An 18,910-nucleotide genomic window follows, 5' to 3' on the forward strand; every position below is an offset into this window, starting at 1 on the left:
TATCTCGTTCTTGCTACTTACTAATCATGTGACCTCAAGCAAGTTATTTAACTTTTCAGCCTCAGTTTCCTCATCCGAAAAATGGAGACTATACCTACTTCCAAGTTTCTAAATATTTTTAAAGCACCATGCACAGTAGCATGTCATACATTTAATAATATATGTTCCTTTCCTTTCCTCTTTTTATCTTTATGTATTGGTGATTAGAGATTAAGTTAATAAAGTTAAAGATTACGTTCTAAGCAGTCACCCTAAATATGATGTTTCGGTTTACTTTAGGATTACTTTGCCATTTACTTTAGTACATACTATATTCTCTCCATTGCCAGAAGTGTTTGAGAAAGGAAAGAATGATTTGAACGTTGTAAATAGTCAACTAAGTTAGTGTCTTAAGGATATATTTTTGATAACTTGTACTTAATATCTGTATTAAAGTGGTTTTCATTTATCTTCAATCACAGGTACAGGAACCTTAAAGATAGATTTTGTTGGAGAGCTGAATGACAAAATGAAAGGTTTCTATAGAAGTAAATATACTACCCCTTCTGGAGAGGTGCGCTATGCTGCTGTCACACAGTTTGAGGTATGGTATTCTTCTCGAAAATGTTATGATCTTAAAGTCGATATTCCGACAAAGTTCTGTTCCATTATTTGCATGATTATTTCAGGCTAGAGGCCTTTGGCCATAATTATATTAATGATTTTGGAATTTTTATTTTATATTCAGCCAGTTATCTCCATTATAGAAGGAGAGAATTAGAGATTGGGCTGGAGAATTGGATACACACGCACACACACACACACACACACACACACACAAAACAGCATTACTATGTCCTAGGAAAAGCCGCAGAAATTAAATACTAAGAAGATAATTTTAATTAAAAAAGGAACATAGTATAGAAGCAATTCAGGTATTGAAATTCTGTTACGTATGTATGGGTGGCTCAGTCCGTTAAGCATCTGCCTTAGGCTTAGGTCATGATCCCAGGGTCCTGGGATTGAGCCCTGCATCTGGCTCCCTGCTCAGTGGAGAGTCTGCTTCTCCCTCTCCCTCCGCTCCTCCTCCTGCTTGTGCTCTCTCTCTCTCGCTCTCTGTCTAATAAATAAAAATCTTTAAAAATATATATATTATTCTAAATTATTCTAATACTATATATTGTTAAGATCTGTAGCAGACCTGGGGCGCCTGGATGGCGCAGTGGTTGAGCGTCTGCCTTCGGCTCGGGGCATGATCCTGGCGTTATGGGATCGAGCCCCACATCGGGCTCCTCTGCTATGAGCCTGCTTCTTCCTCTCCCACTCCCCCTGCTTGTGTTCCCTCTCTCGCTGGCTCTCTCTATCTCTGTCAAATAAATAAATAAAGTCTTAAAAAGAAAAAAGATCTGTAGCAGACCTAATTCCTGGATTATTGCTTGTTTCTGTTTGTTTTTGCATTGTTGATGTGGCAGGGGTAGTAAGCCCCATGTTTTCTCTGTAGTCACTGCCTAGGGTGTTGCCTGGCCCATAGTAGAAAGTTAATATGTAAACAAGTGAAGGAATGGATGATAGAAAGAAAGAAGATGATGACGGTTACTTCATGAAATAGTTGGTTAGGTTAATTCAGTAATATTTATATTTCATATTCTTTTCTTAAGGCTACTGATGCCCGGAGGGCTTTTCCTTGCTGGGATGAGCCTGCCATCAAAGCAACTTTTGATATCTCATTGGTTGTTCCTAAAGACAGAGTAGCTTTATCAAACATGGTATGTATGTGTTTGTAAGTATATGTAAAATCTGAACAAGCTTTGAGAATATTTGGTTTGCTGGTTAGATGCAATCGCAAGAAACCACCTAGCACAGTGCTTGATGCATCACAGAAGCACAGACATTCGTTTTCCTTATTTCCAATAAGCCCTCTTTTTTTAAATTGCCTTATTTGGAGTTTCCTTCCTTGTGGAAGAAATTTCTTATAAACTTTAATTTGGAAAACTAAAAAAGTGATGAGTTTAATAAATATTGCCTAAAAAAAAAATCTGACTTTCTTATTAGATATCAAAAGATACAGCCCTATCATGAAGTGTGTTTAGGTTTCTGGTTGATTGTATTCTTAGAATATGCTCTCTTCACTGATGTCGTTATCTCTTCCATAAAGAGAGTAAGCATTTACTACTTGAAATATTTTGTTTAAGACAGAGTACCCGATAGCCTGTAATATGAATCTGGGGAACTTGGAAAAGCCTACTGTACCTGCAGATAACTGGCCTTTGCCTCCTTTATGGTGGAGAGAATTCCATAGAGAGAATGCCATTCTCTTCTCAAATATTCCCAAAAAGGAGGCTAATATATTAAATTGAAATGTTATTTTACAGTTTAGTATGAATGAATTTATCAGGTCTGTTCTTGAATAAGTCTTCCTTGGAAGAAAGAATAGAGAGATCTTGAGGAAGTGGAGATCCTGAATAGGAAAAAAAAAGGGGGGGGGGGTAAAACAAAAAAAAAATTAGGAAATCGGTAAAGTGGAGATTCCTCCACAAATTTGCTTAGAGCCAGCCTTGGTATAAAGAATGCTCTAAATTTAGATATCTGTACCTTTTGAAATGTAGATTTCACCATTACCCTTTGTTATAATTATTGCCTTCTATCCTTATTTCACTTGAAAAGTATTGAGGTCTTACTTAAAACATCCCAGTGCCTGGAATATAATAGGTATTCAAGAAAAGTTGCTTCTTTTCTCTTGTAGATCCTTGGTAGTTTTAACACTTTAGCCCCTAACTTCGTAGTGTTTCCTTTTAATAGGAAAGATTCTGATGGCATAAAAGCAGTGGATGAGCTGGGATAGATAAGTAAGCAGTGAGGGAAGGGGGAAGGAGAGGCAGCACAGTTTTTGGCTAGTATTTGCTTTAAGGTATTTAATGTAAATCTGTTTAAATTTTCTCTCTCTCTTTTTTTAAAGAATGTAATTGATCGGAAACCATATCCTGATGATGAAAATGTAGTGGAAGTGAAGTTTGCCCGCACACCTGTCATGTCTACATATCTGGTGGCATTTGTTGTGGGTGAATATGACTTTGTAGAAACAAGGTCAAAAGATGGTGTGTGTGTCCGTGTTTACACCCCTGTTGGCAAAGCAGAGCAAGGAAAATTTGCGTTAGAGGTAAATGTACTTGAAGAGGATTGTTCCAACAGTCCATAACTCCAGGTTGGGGAATTTACATTTCTGATCAATTATTAGTACAATTATTTATAATTTAGTCTGAAATTTGTTGTGTACTTTGGTTTTATTTTTAATAGAATTTTGAAACTACCAACCTTGGTGTACATTAGCATTTTACAAGATAATGATTAAGAGAATATTACAGTGGAATTTATTTATCCACAGAGTGGGTGGGAAAAGATGTAATATATTTTTCATACCACTGTATTATAAATGGATTAAAGTTTGGCCAACATTAACAAAAGCCAAAGACTTTTGGAGGTAGGGTTCCCCGGGGTTGGTTCCTAGTAACTTGAGATGCTTTGGCTTACAACAGGATTCCTTTGTGGATTTCTATATGAATCACAATAAAATATTTATCAGGTGGTTCTTTTGTTTATACTTTTATAGGTTGCTGCTAAAACCCTGCCTTTTTATAAGGACTACTTCAATGTTCCTTATCCTCTACCTAAAATTGATCTCATTGCTATTGCAGACTTTGCAGCTGGTAAAGTAAATTTCATTTTATTGCTGAATTGTAATAACTTTTTTTGGATTTTGTGATTTTGAGGAAGAAGTATGTACATATATCAATAAATGTTTATATTTATTTTATGAAGGTGCCATGGAGAACTGGGGCCTTGTTACTTATAGGTATGTTAATGATGCATTACCCTGCCTTATCTTTTCAATCACTGATTTCAAAAGAGCTTCACTCCTAATCACAGTTGAGTAGCTTCTGCTTTATGATCTGCTGTAAATTTTCCTACCTCCCCCACTTGTGTGCACATTTCAGGAATGCAGATGAACACCCTCTGGTGCTACTATCTGAGATTGTAAGATTTTAAAGTGAGCATCTGGCATTAGTAACATTTTTAGATCTATTTTTGGCTGAGTTTCTCATTTTGGTGCCTTCTCTTCCTCCCAGGAGTTTCATAGTTATTTTTCCAGCTTGAAGAACCATCTCTGCTTTAATGTTTTCTAGCCAAGTTTTTACATATCTGTCACCACAATACAAACATGTGGGTTGTATAATTTTTAAAGCAGGGTCTGTAAACAAGGTTTTGCCCCGCCTTCTTTGATGAGTTAAGTTTTGGACAGGCTGCTCAGTGTTCTTTTTGGGACTGTGGAATGCAACTTCCCCGCACTTGCCACTCCCCTTCTTTTAATGGAAGGACTGTCTCTACTCTCTCTGTCTAGCACAATCATCCCTAATCCCTTAGACAAAGTTTTTTAAAACTTTTAGGCCGCTGTCCTATTTACAAACTGGTGGTTAAACTTGTGTCACACCTTTGATCTTCTGTTATATGAATTCTGTTGGAAGAGTCTTTAATCTTCCCGGAACTTTTTCTATTCTGTACACTCAGAGGAAATGTTTTCTCGACATCTCTAAAGCCTAATTTGACCATCTTATTTACTGTTTGAATCTCCCTCCCCCGTTTGTGCATGCTTGCTTTTATTGCAGTACTTAACATTGTTTAAAAAAAGTTTTTTTTAACACAGGGAGACTGCATTGCTTATTGATCCAAAAAACTCCTGTTCTTCATCACGCCAGTGGGTTGCTCTGGTTGTGGGACATGAACTCGCCCATCAATGGTTTGGAAATCTTGTTACTATGGTATTTAATATTTTTAAGTGCTCCAATACATTTATCTTCATCCTGCTGCACATTATTTTGGCTACATAGTATTTCAGGTTTGACTGGAACGTAGTGCTAAAAAATAAATGAATGATAGAAGATCTTTATTTTAGAAGGTCCACTTTGAAGAGTATCAGAATCTCCGAGTCAATCAAGAGCATGTGGACAGTCTTGATTCAACACAAAATACGTCCTAAACTGTTGTAGAATTTGCCTGCAAGTGGCAAAGTCACGATAACAATTTGGGTGAGAGAAAGCGATACCTGTTAGGTACAGAGATTCCAGGCTGCTATATAGTTTCTTGACTGTATTTATGATGTAGTTCAGTAGGTGAAAAGGAATCTGATGAATAACAACGCGATCGATTAGGTTGAAATGTCTGTGGGAGTCAATTTTCTCATTGCCTAAAATGTTAAGTTGAAATTTGATAGAAATGAAACTAGAGAATAACTATAAAATATATTAAAATTTCCAGCTGTCCCATTGAAATTATTGTTTATTACATTTGCAGTGAACTTTGCAGCGTTTGTAGTGAATGATCTCTCTTCTTAAGTCTTGACCTTTCCGTCTTGCTCCAAATAAGTACTATCCATGTCGGCTAGCTGTGTTAGAGCTTGGGAGTACGGAGTTCAGTGAGTGAACCCGAAGTACCTCTGCAAAGAAAGAACTGGAGATTCTGGAGCCCACCAAATTCCCTGATAGCATTTTAGGCTGCCAAGGAGCAGAACCTGACTTGGTTGTTAGTTGAGTCCATATGTCACGGGAAGAAGCAAGAAAGTTACGACATGTAGCAACTATTACATGCCTGAGACAGTTTTTAAAGAAAGCCAACCCTTGAAATTAAACCATTTCCTTTCGCTTTGGGTGTTTAAAATTTTACTTAGAGGTGAAAAAAAGTTTGAAATAAAATTTCATGTGCAATTAAGTATGCTGGTACCTGTATTCAAATATGTATGGAATATTCTCTACTCCTAATGTAGCAAGTTTGTTGCTACCAAACAATTTTGTGTTAGCTTTGAGCAGTCTTCATTTTTTTATGATTTTTAAACTACCAGCAATAGATTTTAGTAGGGGAGTTTGATCGCTTCTCGGCCTTTTGGCTAAGATCAAGTGTAGTAGGGGAGTTTAAGTCAGCTGTTTCTTTAACTGAAATTTAAGGGTTCATGATAGGTTGGTGAATAGCTAGCTCTGTACCAGCTTATCTTTGTGGAAGCTACTAGTTAAGTAAGTGCACAAAACACTTAGATAGCCTTTCATCACTTAATATTGAGAATATTTGATCTTTTCAGAATTTTAAATGCCTTTTTGCTTCTCACCATCGCATTAGTCCTTTAGCATCTATCTTGGGTTCTTATATTGCTTTCTTTTTGTACGAGATTTAATCAACTTTAATGAAACTTAAAGTCTCTTTCTAAAAAGTTGATTTTTTTAAAAAGTTGGTTTTATCTGTGACTCATTTATATTCTTTGTCCATTCTATTAATTCTTACTAGCCGGTGAGAATTTGGTATTCCATAAATACTTAAACACTGTTCATTACTAAACTACTTACTGCCATGATACTTTGGTTAATTTTACCTAATCTTTACAAACAGTACTGCTTTTTTGTTTATCAAGAAAGTTTAACTCATCAATCAGTCATTATGGAAATCCTTTCCAGTTTTCCTTGTTTGGTCCTGGTGGCTTTCTGGTTTATTAAACTAAATTTTACCTAACAATATAGGCTCTTGTCTACATTTATCTGCTCTCTTCCCCTTTTCCATATAAGGGCTTTCTCTCCTCCCTCCCTCCCTCCCTTTTTCCTTCCATCTTTTCTAGCTTTGGTAATAAAAAGTTACTTAGCTATGTTTTGAAATGTCCCTCAGGCCTAATGCCAACATCAGCAGTTGGCCTTTCTTAGCACCTCTTTTAAGCATCTTTTTTGTTTAGAGATGTGAGTTATTTACTGAATGGTTTTCACTGAATTTTGGCATATTAAGTTGTCAGTTGTAGAGTATAGTGAAAGGGACATGTGAGTTTTTCAAATTAGTGGAATGATAAATATTTTGTTTTCTTTACACCTTTCTTTCTTTTGTTTTTAGGAATGGTGGACTCATCTTTGGTTAAATGAAGGCTTTGCGTCATGGATTGAATATTTGTGTGTAGACCACTGCTTTCCAGAGTATGATATCTGGACTCAGTTTGTATCTGCTGATTACACCCGTGCCCAGGAACTTGATGCTTTAGATAACAGCCATCCCATTGAAGTGAGCCACACGTTTCAACCATTGGCCTTTGCTCTCATTGCTAATGAAATAAGAAATTTGTTATAGAGATATTAGGAGCCTGAAAAGAAAATTGCACGGGCAATTCACTTGTTTTTATAGCTCAGATTTTCAGTCTTCAAAATCTCACAGGACTAAGTACTAATTATGTTTGTTTTTAAGGTAGGCAGTATAAGAATTTTATCTTTGTAGAGGCAAGTGCTATATACCCGTAAGCATTCACTAAATACATTTTTATTGAATAATATGGGACAACCATGCCTGTTGGGCAGTATGCACAAGAGAACATTATGATTCCGTTGTTTGTTTCAAAGAAAATTCTGAATATATTCTTTTATTGTTGTCATTGTCTGTTTTTATATATATTTTATTTCTCTTGACTTAGCCTGTCCTTATTTTGGCTAGTTTATATGAACAAATCTTGCCTCCAAAGAACTAGACTTACGGTCTGCTTTGACATATTTAACCAGGGTCCTATGTAATTGTAAGCCATTGCAGTTAGTTGCAAGAAATCAAATGTTTCTCATCTCTCCCTTCCTCCCTCTCCCAATTCCTCAGTAAAAAGATCCATGGTGACTTGCCTCCCAGCCAAGCTGAGCCAAGACCCGCAGAGATGATGGGGGTCGTGTTATCTATTCCATTTTATTAGTGTCAGTCACCACACTCGTTTTAAGGATCATCATTATGCATTTATGAATGAGCTAAAGGCAGAAAAGTATCTTACGAGTTAGGAGGGTTTTCCTAGAGAGCTTTTTATGTAATTCAGTATTACAGGCTGTCTGCTACCTGTCATAACTGAATCACACTGTCTGCCAGGTCAGTGTGGGCCATCCTGCTGAAGTTGATGAGATATTTGATGCTATATCGTATAGCAAAGGTGCATCTGTCATCCGAATGCTCCATGACTACATTGGGGATAAGGTAAAAAAGCGATTTAAAAAAGTCTTCCATCCTTTTATGGTGAATGAAGTCATAGTGTTTTGCATGGGGAAAAAAAGGTGTCTACTTTTATTTAGATTAAGTTCCTAAGAAATTTTTCTAGACTCCAGAAGGTTATTACCCTGATCTGGCTTATCTACTTTTCTTTTTATATTGACTCTTGTGGTTTCTGAGATGAACGATGTGTAAATGTGTTTGGGGGACGTGTGGGAGGCTGGTATAAAACTTAAAAACAAACGTAGAAGGTAAAGAGTATGCATTCTTAAATAAAAGACAGTAGACATTAGAGGGATAGATGTTTTTCAGTAAGTCCGACACTCAACTAATTTGAGTAAATTAGCTTTTGAGTACTAATATGCAAATACACTATAAATTCCAAGGTCTTAATCTCCTGGATTTTAAAAATTGTATTTTCTCAGGACTTTAAGAAAGGAATGAACATGTATTTAACCAAGTTCCAACAGAAGAATGCTGCCACAGGTAATCTTTAATAGCTTGAGATAGCAGTGAAGAGAAGGTGTTGGCACTCTATCCAGAGCGGGACATTTACTTTTTTTCTAAATGCTTAACCTTCCATGTGATAGGAAATAAAGTTGACCTATTTGGTGCCATGTGTTAAGTCACGATCAGCATGAATCAGAACCTGTTATCCTTCTCGTCCCCTCCGGCGCTCTGCTCTCCGCAGCTCAGGGTCCTGCCGCTCCAGAGTCCGAGGGGTTGGGTTTTCCTTACCAGAACGTGTTCTTTTTGGTGACTCATTGGTTTTATTGCCCTAAATTGACCATTGGCCATTAAAATTGCTGCAAATTAATCATTTTTTTAGGGAACTTGCGGAACTAGTTCAGTGTGTTCGGTGAAGTTTTAAGATTTTTAGTGTATAGTGGTCTATAATGTATTGTGTACGGGAGTCAGAAGAAAGAATGAAGGTGTAAGAGTTGACTGAAGGTGAAAAAGAGCCAGAGTTGGAGTTTTGAGTTCTTCAGTGAACAGAAATAGTCTAAAATTTGTGTAATGTCACTGGTATCTAATAGAATGACAGAAGTTCAAAGAGGCCTGGCCCTGGGCTTTTCCTGAGGTTTGTGACCTGTGAATTAAAAGTACAGTATATCTGCCTCTCTGTTCAGGACATGATGTGACCCTGACACTCTCCCTTCCAGCCCCCTCCATTTAGTTTATAAAAGAGAGAGAGGCATTCTGTTCCTTAAAGCAGAGCCACAGAAAAATGTGCTCCTGCAAGTTTTCTGAGTCTCTAGCATGCAGGAAAGAACCTTATAGTTCTTACACTGTAATGTACATGCAGTGACCCAGGGTCTGTGAAAATGTTTCTAAATCACTAGGTCTGGGGTGGGACCTGAGGACCTGCCTCACAAGCTCCCAGGTGAAGCCAGTGCCACGCGTTTATAGGCCACCCTTTGAACAGTGATGCCTACCACATACCTTTTCTTGGTTTGCTTTATGTTATGAAAGACAATTGGCAGTTCAAACACAGTGTAGTCACCACCCATGGTTTTGATCCTCTGTCTCTCCTTGCTCCCCTTGCCTTAATTCATGCCTTCACGATCTCTCTCCTGAACTCTGCAGTTGCCTCCCAGCTTAGTACTTCTTGCTTGCCCCACTCTCTCCGGTTTTCTCTCTCACTCTGAGTCTAGCCAGGGTTATCTTTCTAAAGCAAATCCCTGACTGCATCGCCTACTGAATAAAAACACTCAAGATACTTCACTGCCCTGCGCAGTAGAGCCGTCCAGAGTCTTAGCGGCTCAGCCCTGGCCTGCTGTCCCGCTGTCCCAGCCTCATTGCCTAGTGCTCCCACACCCGGGCCTCTGTCTTCAGCTTATTGAACGTCTGCTGTTACTGATATTTTCTGTCTTTTCTTAAACGTTCTTCTTTGTACATAGACCATTTATTCAGTCTACCTGGATTGCCCTTTTCCCTTTGTCAGCCTACTGAACGACTCTCTTCAAGATGCAGACCAAAAGCCAACTCTTGTGAAGCCTTTATTTTTCTTGAAGGGCTTTTCTCTGTTCATGTCCCCATTCTAGTGTGTATCACATAGTAGTGCTCTTTTGTTTACTCACCCACCAGTGTTGTTTGACCGTGTGAGTTTTACTTCAACCTCAAAGCATTATTTTTTAACCTCTGTTAATTGAATGGGTATAATGGTTTTAAGTTTGTGGACGATTGTTTAGGGGTGATCTTGAAGATGTTTCTATTTGTTTGTTTCTGTTTCTTCTTATTTGAACTCACCTGTTTATCTTTTATTATAATTTGTGACTTTTTTTTTTAAGTTAACTCTAGGCCCAACTTGGGGCTCGACCTCACGACCCCGAGATCAAGAGTCGCATGCTCCACTGACTGAGCCACCCAGGCACCCCTGTAATTTGTGATTTTTTAGTAAATTGGAACAATTAAGGACAACTTAGACTGTAACACCAGTTTTTGTAACAGAGTTTATTTAACGGGGGGGCGAGGGGACATTAATTTGACTCCCTGCTTATCTCCTGAACCTAAAAGAACCAAAGAATTGGTTAGCTACGTAGTGTCAGGAGTTACATAAAATACCTGGTTTGTTTAGGAAAACAAAAATGTAAACATTATAGATTTTCATTGTTTTTATCTTCTAGAGGATCTCTGGGAAAGTTTAGAAAATGCCAGTGGTAAACCTATAGCAGCGGTGATGAATACCTGGACCAAGCAAATGGGATTCCCCCTCATTTACGTGGAAGCAGAGCAGGTAACCCTATAAAAAGTGCCCCAATTCCCCTGCTACTGTATTAAATGAAATTCAGTCAGTGTTACAAATGTGCTTTTCTGTACTTTAAGTATTCTAGGTAACATTTAAATCAGCCCTTACATTGTTTTCTCAGTGATTTTTTATCTCTATACTAAATGGTTTGCCCCCCACATCACTAAATCATATATACTTACAGCAGAAAACTTTTACTGTCCCCAAGGAAAACTCTATAAACTTGTTGATATATATATTTTTTAAGTTTATTATTTATTTATTTATTTAAGTAATCTCTGTACCCCATGTAGGGCTTGAACTCATGACCCTGAGATCAAGAGTTGCTTGCTCTTCTGACTGAGCCAGCCAGGCGCCCCTCGATATAATTCTGAAATGAACAAGTGAGGTTTATTCCAGGAATGCAAAGTTGGTTTAACAGTTAAAAAAAAACAATCAGTATATTGATTCATAATCACTGCATTAACAATATAGGTGAAGAACCATGTGATCACTTCAATAGAGGCAGAAATAGTATTTGTTAAAATTCTATACCGATTTATAATATTCTTTAAAATTAGTTGGGTTTTTTTTTTAAGATTTTATTCTTAAGTAATGTCTCCACTCAACATGGGGCTTGAACCCACAACCCTGAGACCAAGAGTTATATGCTCTACCTACTGAGTCAGCCAGGTGTTCCTAAAATTAGTATTAATGTTGTTTGGGTGGCAGTGTGATTTTGATTAGAATTGCACTATTATTAGTTGAACTGTTACCCGAATTCAGAGAGGTGTACTTCAAAATGAGCTGTCCCCCCAACAGGACTAAGTTATACATCAACCTTCAATGCCTACCAGAAAGTTAATCTTAACTTAGTTTAATTATATGAAATTGTGAACTTGTTCTCTTATATTTCTTTGCCATGGTTTTTTGATCTGCACAGAGAATTAATTAATGTTCATTTTTAGGGAGGAAGATTCATAGCTCTTTGTATATGTCTGCTCTTGTGGTTCTTCACTGTCGATAAAACTAAATATGTTTTGCAAAGATTTTCTCAATGTAGCATTCTTAAGTTAGTAAATTTGGTTTTTTGTACTGTAAGAATTCTAGGTGACACTTAAACTAGCCCTTACTCTCAGAATGCACCCAGTTCACATGATGTGTTAACAGTGCTTGCAGGGTAGCCTTGTGGAGCCACATCTTACCCTTAAACATGATTATATTTTATAATAAAGTATACGCATTTGAAGACCTCTCAGATTGAGCATTTGAAAAGGCAGTTTAGGGAATGCAATCAATCATGTCCCATTGGTGGGAAAAGATACCTAGAAGTTTAGTGACCTACTATTACGCCATTATGACCACTTGTTTGTTTCTACTCTTCTTCCTCCACTTTGGACTAATCTGTTAATACGAGATGCCTGATCAAACTTGACATTCACATACCATATTGACTAACAAGTAGTTTTCATTTTATCTGTTTTAAGAATAATGACATGCTACAAAGATGATTGTTCTTTTCACCCCCCGGGGATTTCATTCCCTCAAAAACTATCAACACTTCAAAGCTATTAAGCTATGTAGTGATTACATGTAAAGCAGACTCTTAGGCCATATTTTTTTCTTCAAGCAGAACACACTTTTAAGGTATCAAAATACTAATACCTGACTTCCTCTCAGTGTTAGAGACTAAATTAACTTTTCCATCAAGCTACTTTCAAGGTCTTACTTTCTTTGCTTTGTTGTTTTTTGTCCACAAACACAGCCAAACTCATCCTCCATTTTACAGTATAATAAAAATAAGCCTATTTATGACTCTTAATTCCTTTAAAAATAGGAGAGCACTACAGCATATAATACCTTGGTTAGGATTTATTTCTCACTTTATATTCCCTGAATGTAAACATTTTTTGCTTTATTTCTGAATCAATTTAAAGGTCACCTTTCAACTTTTTTTAGGAAATCTCTCCGACACAATTTAATCAGTGATGCAGCGTTTAAGTTCATTAGCAAGTTCTTTGTGGCATCAAAGTGGTCATTGCTTTTCAGTTCTGTCTTGTGTAGTCAGTTTATCCGTAAAGGTCATGGCCTAATTTTACATTTGATGTGGGTGGTGCTAAATCTGTTGTATCTCACATTATTTAAAATGTCCCAGCACCTATTCACAAATGATAAGTAAAACAAGTGATGCATACTATTGAAGTATTTTTTTAAATATGTACTTGCCTTTGTTTCTTCTGGCTGTTTTCCCCCCACCACTTTTTTTGTGTTTCATTGCAAAGCTCAGCCTTTGAAGCAAGGTGTGTGCCTCTTTCATGTTTATTGGTCCTTTTCATGTTTATTGGTCACTCTAAAAACGTGAATCCCTAACATGCTAATCTAAGGCTGCCACTTTTTAGAAGTGGAAGAGTCTGAAGACATAACCTCCCTCTATAAAGATTAAAACAGCTTGCATAGTATTATTTATTGTTATGTCTCCTTGTGAAAATGGAAATACTTTAAAATTCTTCTCTGCATATATATCCCTTCGTTACATAGAACATGGCCTTTTATGTAAAGTATTGTTATTTTGAGGCCTCAATGAGAAGTGGTGCCTTTCCTCCCATTCTGTAGTATCTTCTTCGTCACGGTTGCACTTGGGTTCTCATGAGACATCTGGCTGTACTGGTTTCACCTTCTACTTTGTCACAGAAGTGTTGCCCCCTGCAAAAAAAAAAAAGTGTCAATGCTATTAGCTTTTGTTTTCCTTCTTTAGGTAGAAGATGACAGATTATTGAGGTTGTCCCAAAGGAAGTTCTGTGCCAGTGGACCATACGTTGGTGAGCAAGTGGCTATAAGTGGGAGCTGATAAATGAATTTGGTTACCATATGAGTAGTGTTCCAATTCATAGGAAATAATTATCCATTTTTAAATATTTTTAACAGAATTAAATAAAAACAAGCAAACAGTAATAAAATACAAATGAAATCAGGAAATCAAAAAAGGAGATTCATGAGATATTTATAGTGTTTTGACTTCTTTGATTTTTTAAATTCCATGTCTCTGTGTCTTATTGGAAGCTATAAGGGATGAATTGGGGTAGGAATACCCAAGCAGTATTGTCTCTAGCCTTCATTCCTTAAAGAAGCCTTGGTGCACATTTGTGTGGGTAGCAAATTTTTTTTTCTTTAATTCTTGGGCATCCTAAGTAAGTAAACAAGTAAATAAATAAAGCCCAGTGATTATTTAGCATTATTATGTGCCAGTTACCATGCTAAGCAGTATAACTGATCCTTATTTTGCAATCTCAACAACCCCATTAGGTAGATAGTATCATTTCTTTTTTACAAATGAGGGAGCTAAGGCGTAGCTGGGTTAGTTAAGTTGCCCAAGGTCACCTATCTAATGAGATAAAGAATAGGAATTCAAACAAAATAGTTGGATTCCATGAGTTTATACTTTTAACCACCACTCAACTCTGGTTTTCAAATATTTCTACAGGTCATTGATTCTTTTGCTCAGGAAATTAAAAGTGTTTCTCTGCACCTTTCTCACCTCCTTTAAAACGATAATTCTTTTTTTTTTAAGATTTTATTTATTTATTTGAGAGAGAGAGAGAGCACGAGCAGGGTGAGGGGCAGAGGGAGAAGTGGGCTCTCCGCTGATCAGGAAACCTGATGTGGGACTCGAACCCGGGATTCCAGGATCATGACCCGAGCAAAGGCAGACGCTTCACCTACCGAGCCACACAGGCACCCCAAAACAATAATTCTTAATAAGGGGAGATGTATATTAGAATCACCAATACCTTTTCATGCTTTGCAAAAACCCTCTAAAACATGGTACACTCTACTAGGGTTAGAGGTACAGCCTTCCATCTTTAACCTTCCTTAGCATTTAGAATTACTCTTTAAATAACTGTCTGACAAGTCAGATGACAGGTTTATTATCCAAAATAAATCCCAAAATGTTACAGTTTCTGTTTGCTGCCTCATACCAGTCTGCATGGTAGGACTGACAGGTTTTGCAGTTTTTTCAAATACTCTGTGACCAATATAGGCAGTATTAAAACCTGAACTATCCCAACATTAGGGGAAAATTCTAATTTGTGGTTTAGCCTAATAGCATAAAGCTATATAACTTATTAATAGTTACATTAGTGCATTGGGCAATGACTCTCTCTTCTGTTTGATGTCTTAATTCAAAGTCTGTTTTGCTATCTGATACCTAAAAGACAGTATGTTATCTGCCTTACAAAAGTTTTGACTTTTAGCTATAACTTTTTAGTGATGGAATCCATCACCTCCAGGGAGTATCATGTCTATCGTAGAAATAAAATCAACCCTTCAGCGTTTCAGCAGTATATATACCTGTTGAGGACTGCACCTGAGAATGTTTTTAAATGCTACATGAGAGCTTTCACCTACTTGAAGTTTCTTTCAACAGTAAAATCATTACTGTCTCTATTGCTCTGTAAAGGGAAAATGACAAATTAAAATCACTATATTTGTGATACTACAACTGAATAAGCTGTTCTCTTTTTTTAGGCTATTGTAATTTTGTTAATAAATCCTCTCTTCCTTTGTACTAGTATTATTCAGGTTATGGAAGAATTTATTCGCCATTGAAAATGAGCTGTTGACTTAACAGTTAGACTCAGGCTCATCTGCAGGACACCTGTCCTCTCTTTCCACCTTACCCTCTGTTTCTTCCAGTGACAAATTATTTTTCAAGTTTCCTATTTGTTCTTCTCTTGCTTAAGGAGAAGACTGTCCCCAGTGGATGGTTCCTATCACAATCTCTACTAGCGAAGATCCCAACCATGCCAAACTGAAAATTCTGATGGACAAGCCAGAGATGAACGTGGTTTTGAAAAATGTCAAACCAGACCAGTGGGTAAAGGTGAGTCTAGAAATGGCCTGGCCTTTTTTATCTGGCCTAAATTAATTGATTTCTCTCACTCCCTTTATGCACATTATGCCTAGCTCTAAATTCTGCTCTAGTTTAGACTAGGACTTGCAAAGGCAAAAGCATTACTAAATTTTCCTGTGTGAAATATAGCACCAATTTTCAAATAATATGGTCTAGATATCTTCCATTATGTCAGTTAAGGAAGTGATAGATAAGCAGATATTAAAGGATAGGATCAAAGGGGAAAAAAATAGTAGATTATGTGTAAAGTCACATTAACCAAAAGATTTGCAGTCTTGCAACTTCAAACTGCTCTGTCATTGTAATGAGATGTTAACTTCAATGATGTGTTGTCATTGTAAATGTACAGCTATAATCAAGTGCTATCAGACATATAATAATAAGTGTGTGTCACTGAAATGTGAAATTCCTATAACTGGTGTTGGAAAACCAATTCACAAAAAATAACAGTTGGTTCAGGTGATTTTTCATTATCCTGTACTCTGTACCACTCACGATGAAAGTATCTACTACACTTTTTTCCCAGTTGTAGTTTCCTAATAGGAATTATACGATGTCTCAGACTTCTGTGCTTTTCTAAAAAGAACCATTGCCCCCTTTGCTTTAATACACATTTATAAAATGTACTTAGTGGAATACTGTATTACCATTTGAAATTACATCTGGAAGATTATGTAGCTATATGAAATTTTTCTTATAAAAGAAAAACATATGTACGCAGTGTTTGTAATTGAGTAAATAAAGGTATTATTCCTGCAGTAAAAGGTAAAGGGAATCAATAAAACAGCAGTTATATTATTGTAAGGTGATTCTTAAAAAATAGTTGCATATAAATAGTAAAATACTTGTATCTTATGCTATTATTTTACCTTTAAGGCATTTTGTATATAAATATTACCGAAACTATTTTTGCCCGTTGGTAAATAGCCTGTAGAGGTAATGACAGTCCATGATTACCTCACTCCACAAATCACGTGAAATTGCCTTTGTAAGTCCACGAAATTCTTTAAAATCTAGGACCCGAGCATTGTTAGTCTGTTGAGACTCTAGCTGAATAGATGAATGTAAAGGCTTAGTCCTCCTCAGAGATTCCACTGTCCACGCGCTCTTACATATAGTAAATATTTCCTGTAAACTTAAAACTGTCCACTGTGAGCAGATAGAAACTGGCCCATGTGACTCCCTCTCTCCCTACCATCAGCCTCAGTTTGGAGCCCAACGTGGGGCTCGATTGCTTTAAAAAAAAAAAAAAAAAGGCAACTGTTTAATTAATAATGCCTATTGGGTGTCTTTTCAGTTAAACCTGGGAACAGTTGGATTTTATCGGACTCAGTACAGCTCAGCCATGCTGGAAAGTTTATTACCAGGCATTCGTGACCTTTCTCTGCCCCCTGTGGATCGACTTGGATTACAGAATGACCTCTTCTCCTTGGTGAGCCTCTCTCAAGTAGTATGATGGATTTTGTTGATTAAAGGATTTTGTTTTTCCTGGAGTGTCCGACTGAAACATAATTAGAAGAATATGGTTCTTCCTGAAGGTTGAACACCTTTTGGGACTAGAGCAAATGACTAATTATTAATTAACAGGACAAGATTGAACCTATCTAATTTACCAGAAGCAACTCCCATCTCACTACTCCTAAGCCAGGTTTTACAACTAAAACTATCCTTTGTAAGGCAGAAATTCTTTTCAGTAGGAATAGGTATGAGCCTTGAAGAAATTTCTCTACTGATGTGTTTTTTTTAAATAATTAATTCAGAGTGATTTATATTTTCTAAAATAGTGATTGTACTTTGCTGGAAACATCTAGAATTTTTTAACATTCCATTGCTACTCAAATAATAATAGCCCATTAGCTTTAGAATTATATTATATTTGGCTTTGTTCCAGAAAGGGTTTAAATCAGCAATTAGTAGTAGTATCTTTATGACTCCGACATAGGTTAGATAATTTCCAGATGTCTGTGATAAAATTGTCAGATTCCTCCTAGTGTTCCTTTCAATTGGACTTGAAATTTTCCCTCCCCTCTGCAGTAACGGGTTTTGGATTCCTCCTTTGTATAAACACAGATTAGCATTGATGCACAAAACCTCACATCTGCTGATCTCATTGCTGAGAGAGACCTGTCCCAGGAGAGTGGTGTGTTTGTGCAGTTGGCTGCTGTAACAGAAGTTCTTTTTCCTAGCTCTGTTAGTTAATTCTGAAAGGACTCTGAATTTGTAGTGCCTTCCAGTTTGCCTTCCTTTAGAAATGAGTAAAGGACAGGCTGAAGTTGACACAGTTTGCAGGTCCAGTTTTGAAAGAGCCTCTGTCAAAAACCAAAGCCCTAACTATTTTTGCATCTTTTCTGAAAGTATGAGAATTTTTAAAGTAAAAACAAAGCCAAGGCTCCAGACACTGGGTAGAAATAGGAAGTTAACAGTTTTCTTTCTTGTTTGCTTTTTTCTTCCTTTCTTTCTTTCTTTCTTTCCCATTGAGGCATGGTTGACACACCATGTTATGTTAGTTTCAGGTGTACAACATACTGATTCCACAAGTCCATACGTTATGCTGTGCTCACCACAAGTGTAGCAACCGCCTGTCACCAAAGTGTGCTTTTTTACATGGCTCTTTTATAAATAGCAAAAAAGTAAATAAGGAATGTTGTCATGATAGGATTTTTATTCTAATAATCTCCTGAATTTTATATAGTCTCGTTTGCTTTAAACCAGAGATACGACTAACTAGCAGTAGATAATGCTGAAAATGCATGCTTGTATTTTTTTGCTTTCGTTTTTGTTTGAAAACTAGATTAATTTATGTTTTTTCCTATCCCAGGCTCGAGCTGGAATCATTAGCACTGTAGAGGTTCTAAAAGTCATGGAGGCTTTTGTGAATGAGCCCAATTATACTGTATGGAGCGACCTGAGCTGTAACCTGGGGATTCTCTCAACTCTCTTGTCCCACACAGACTTCTATGAGGAAATCCAGGAGTTTGTGAAAGATGTCTTTTCACCTATAGGGGAGAGACTGGGCTGGGACCCCAAACCTGGAGAAGGTAATGGATGTACTGAATGAGAAATTGATCCTTTTGTACGCAGCTGTGGTTAACGGTATCGGTAGCATCTCTGTTACCTGCTGGATGTTACTGTGTATTCAGCTCGCCAGAAATTAAATCTTAGGGCTTTTAAGTTTACTGGTGAAATTACATGGATCACAACATAAAAACAGTGGTGAATATGTGTATTCACTGCTAAATATGATTTGTAAGCAAAGCAAA

The 18,910-nt window shown here is 36.9% G+C and overlaps 1 protein-coding gene and 1 pseudogene across 1 annotated transcript in view; both read left to right on the plus strand.

The window, feature by feature from the left end:
* Positions 1–18,910, plus strand: part of NPEPPS (aminopeptidase puromycin sensitive) — a 93,817-nt gene that overhangs the window by 60,979 nt on the left and 13,928 nt on the right. Inside the window, exons 4-17 of the mRNA XM_045813717.2 lie at positions 462–583; positions 1,638–1,745; positions 2,936–3,136; positions 3,587–3,683; positions 3,796–3,829; positions 4,679–4,793; positions 6,895–7,059; positions 7,894–7,998; positions 8,436–8,496; positions 10,638–10,747; positions 13,494–13,557; positions 15,481–15,620; positions 16,948–17,082; positions 18,469–18,688. Of these exons, the coding sequence (XP_045669673.1) occupies positions 462–583; positions 1,638–1,745; positions 2,936–3,136; positions 3,587–3,683; positions 3,796–3,829; positions 4,679–4,793; positions 6,895–7,059; positions 7,894–7,998; positions 8,436–8,496; positions 10,638–10,747; positions 13,494–13,557; positions 15,481–15,620; positions 16,948–17,082; positions 18,469–18,688 (1,677 nt within the window). The remainder of the gene's footprint in view (positions 1–461; positions 584–1,637; positions 1,746–2,935; positions 3,137–3,586; positions 3,684–3,795; positions 3,830–4,678; positions 4,794–6,894; positions 7,060–7,893; positions 7,999–8,435; positions 8,497–10,637; positions 10,748–13,493; positions 13,558–15,480; positions 15,621–16,947; positions 17,083–18,468; positions 18,689–18,910) is intronic.
* LOC123802888 (U2 spliceosomal RNA) lies at positions 5,895–6,057 on the plus strand (annotated as a pseudogene).

Source organism: Ursus americanus, chromosome 23, assembly GCF_024610735.1.
Source record: "Ursus americanus isolate L20-20 chromosome 23, mUrsAme1.1.p, whole genome shotgun sequence".
NCBI lineage: Eukaryota > Metazoa > Chordata > Mammalia > Carnivora > Ursidae > Ursus > Ursus americanus.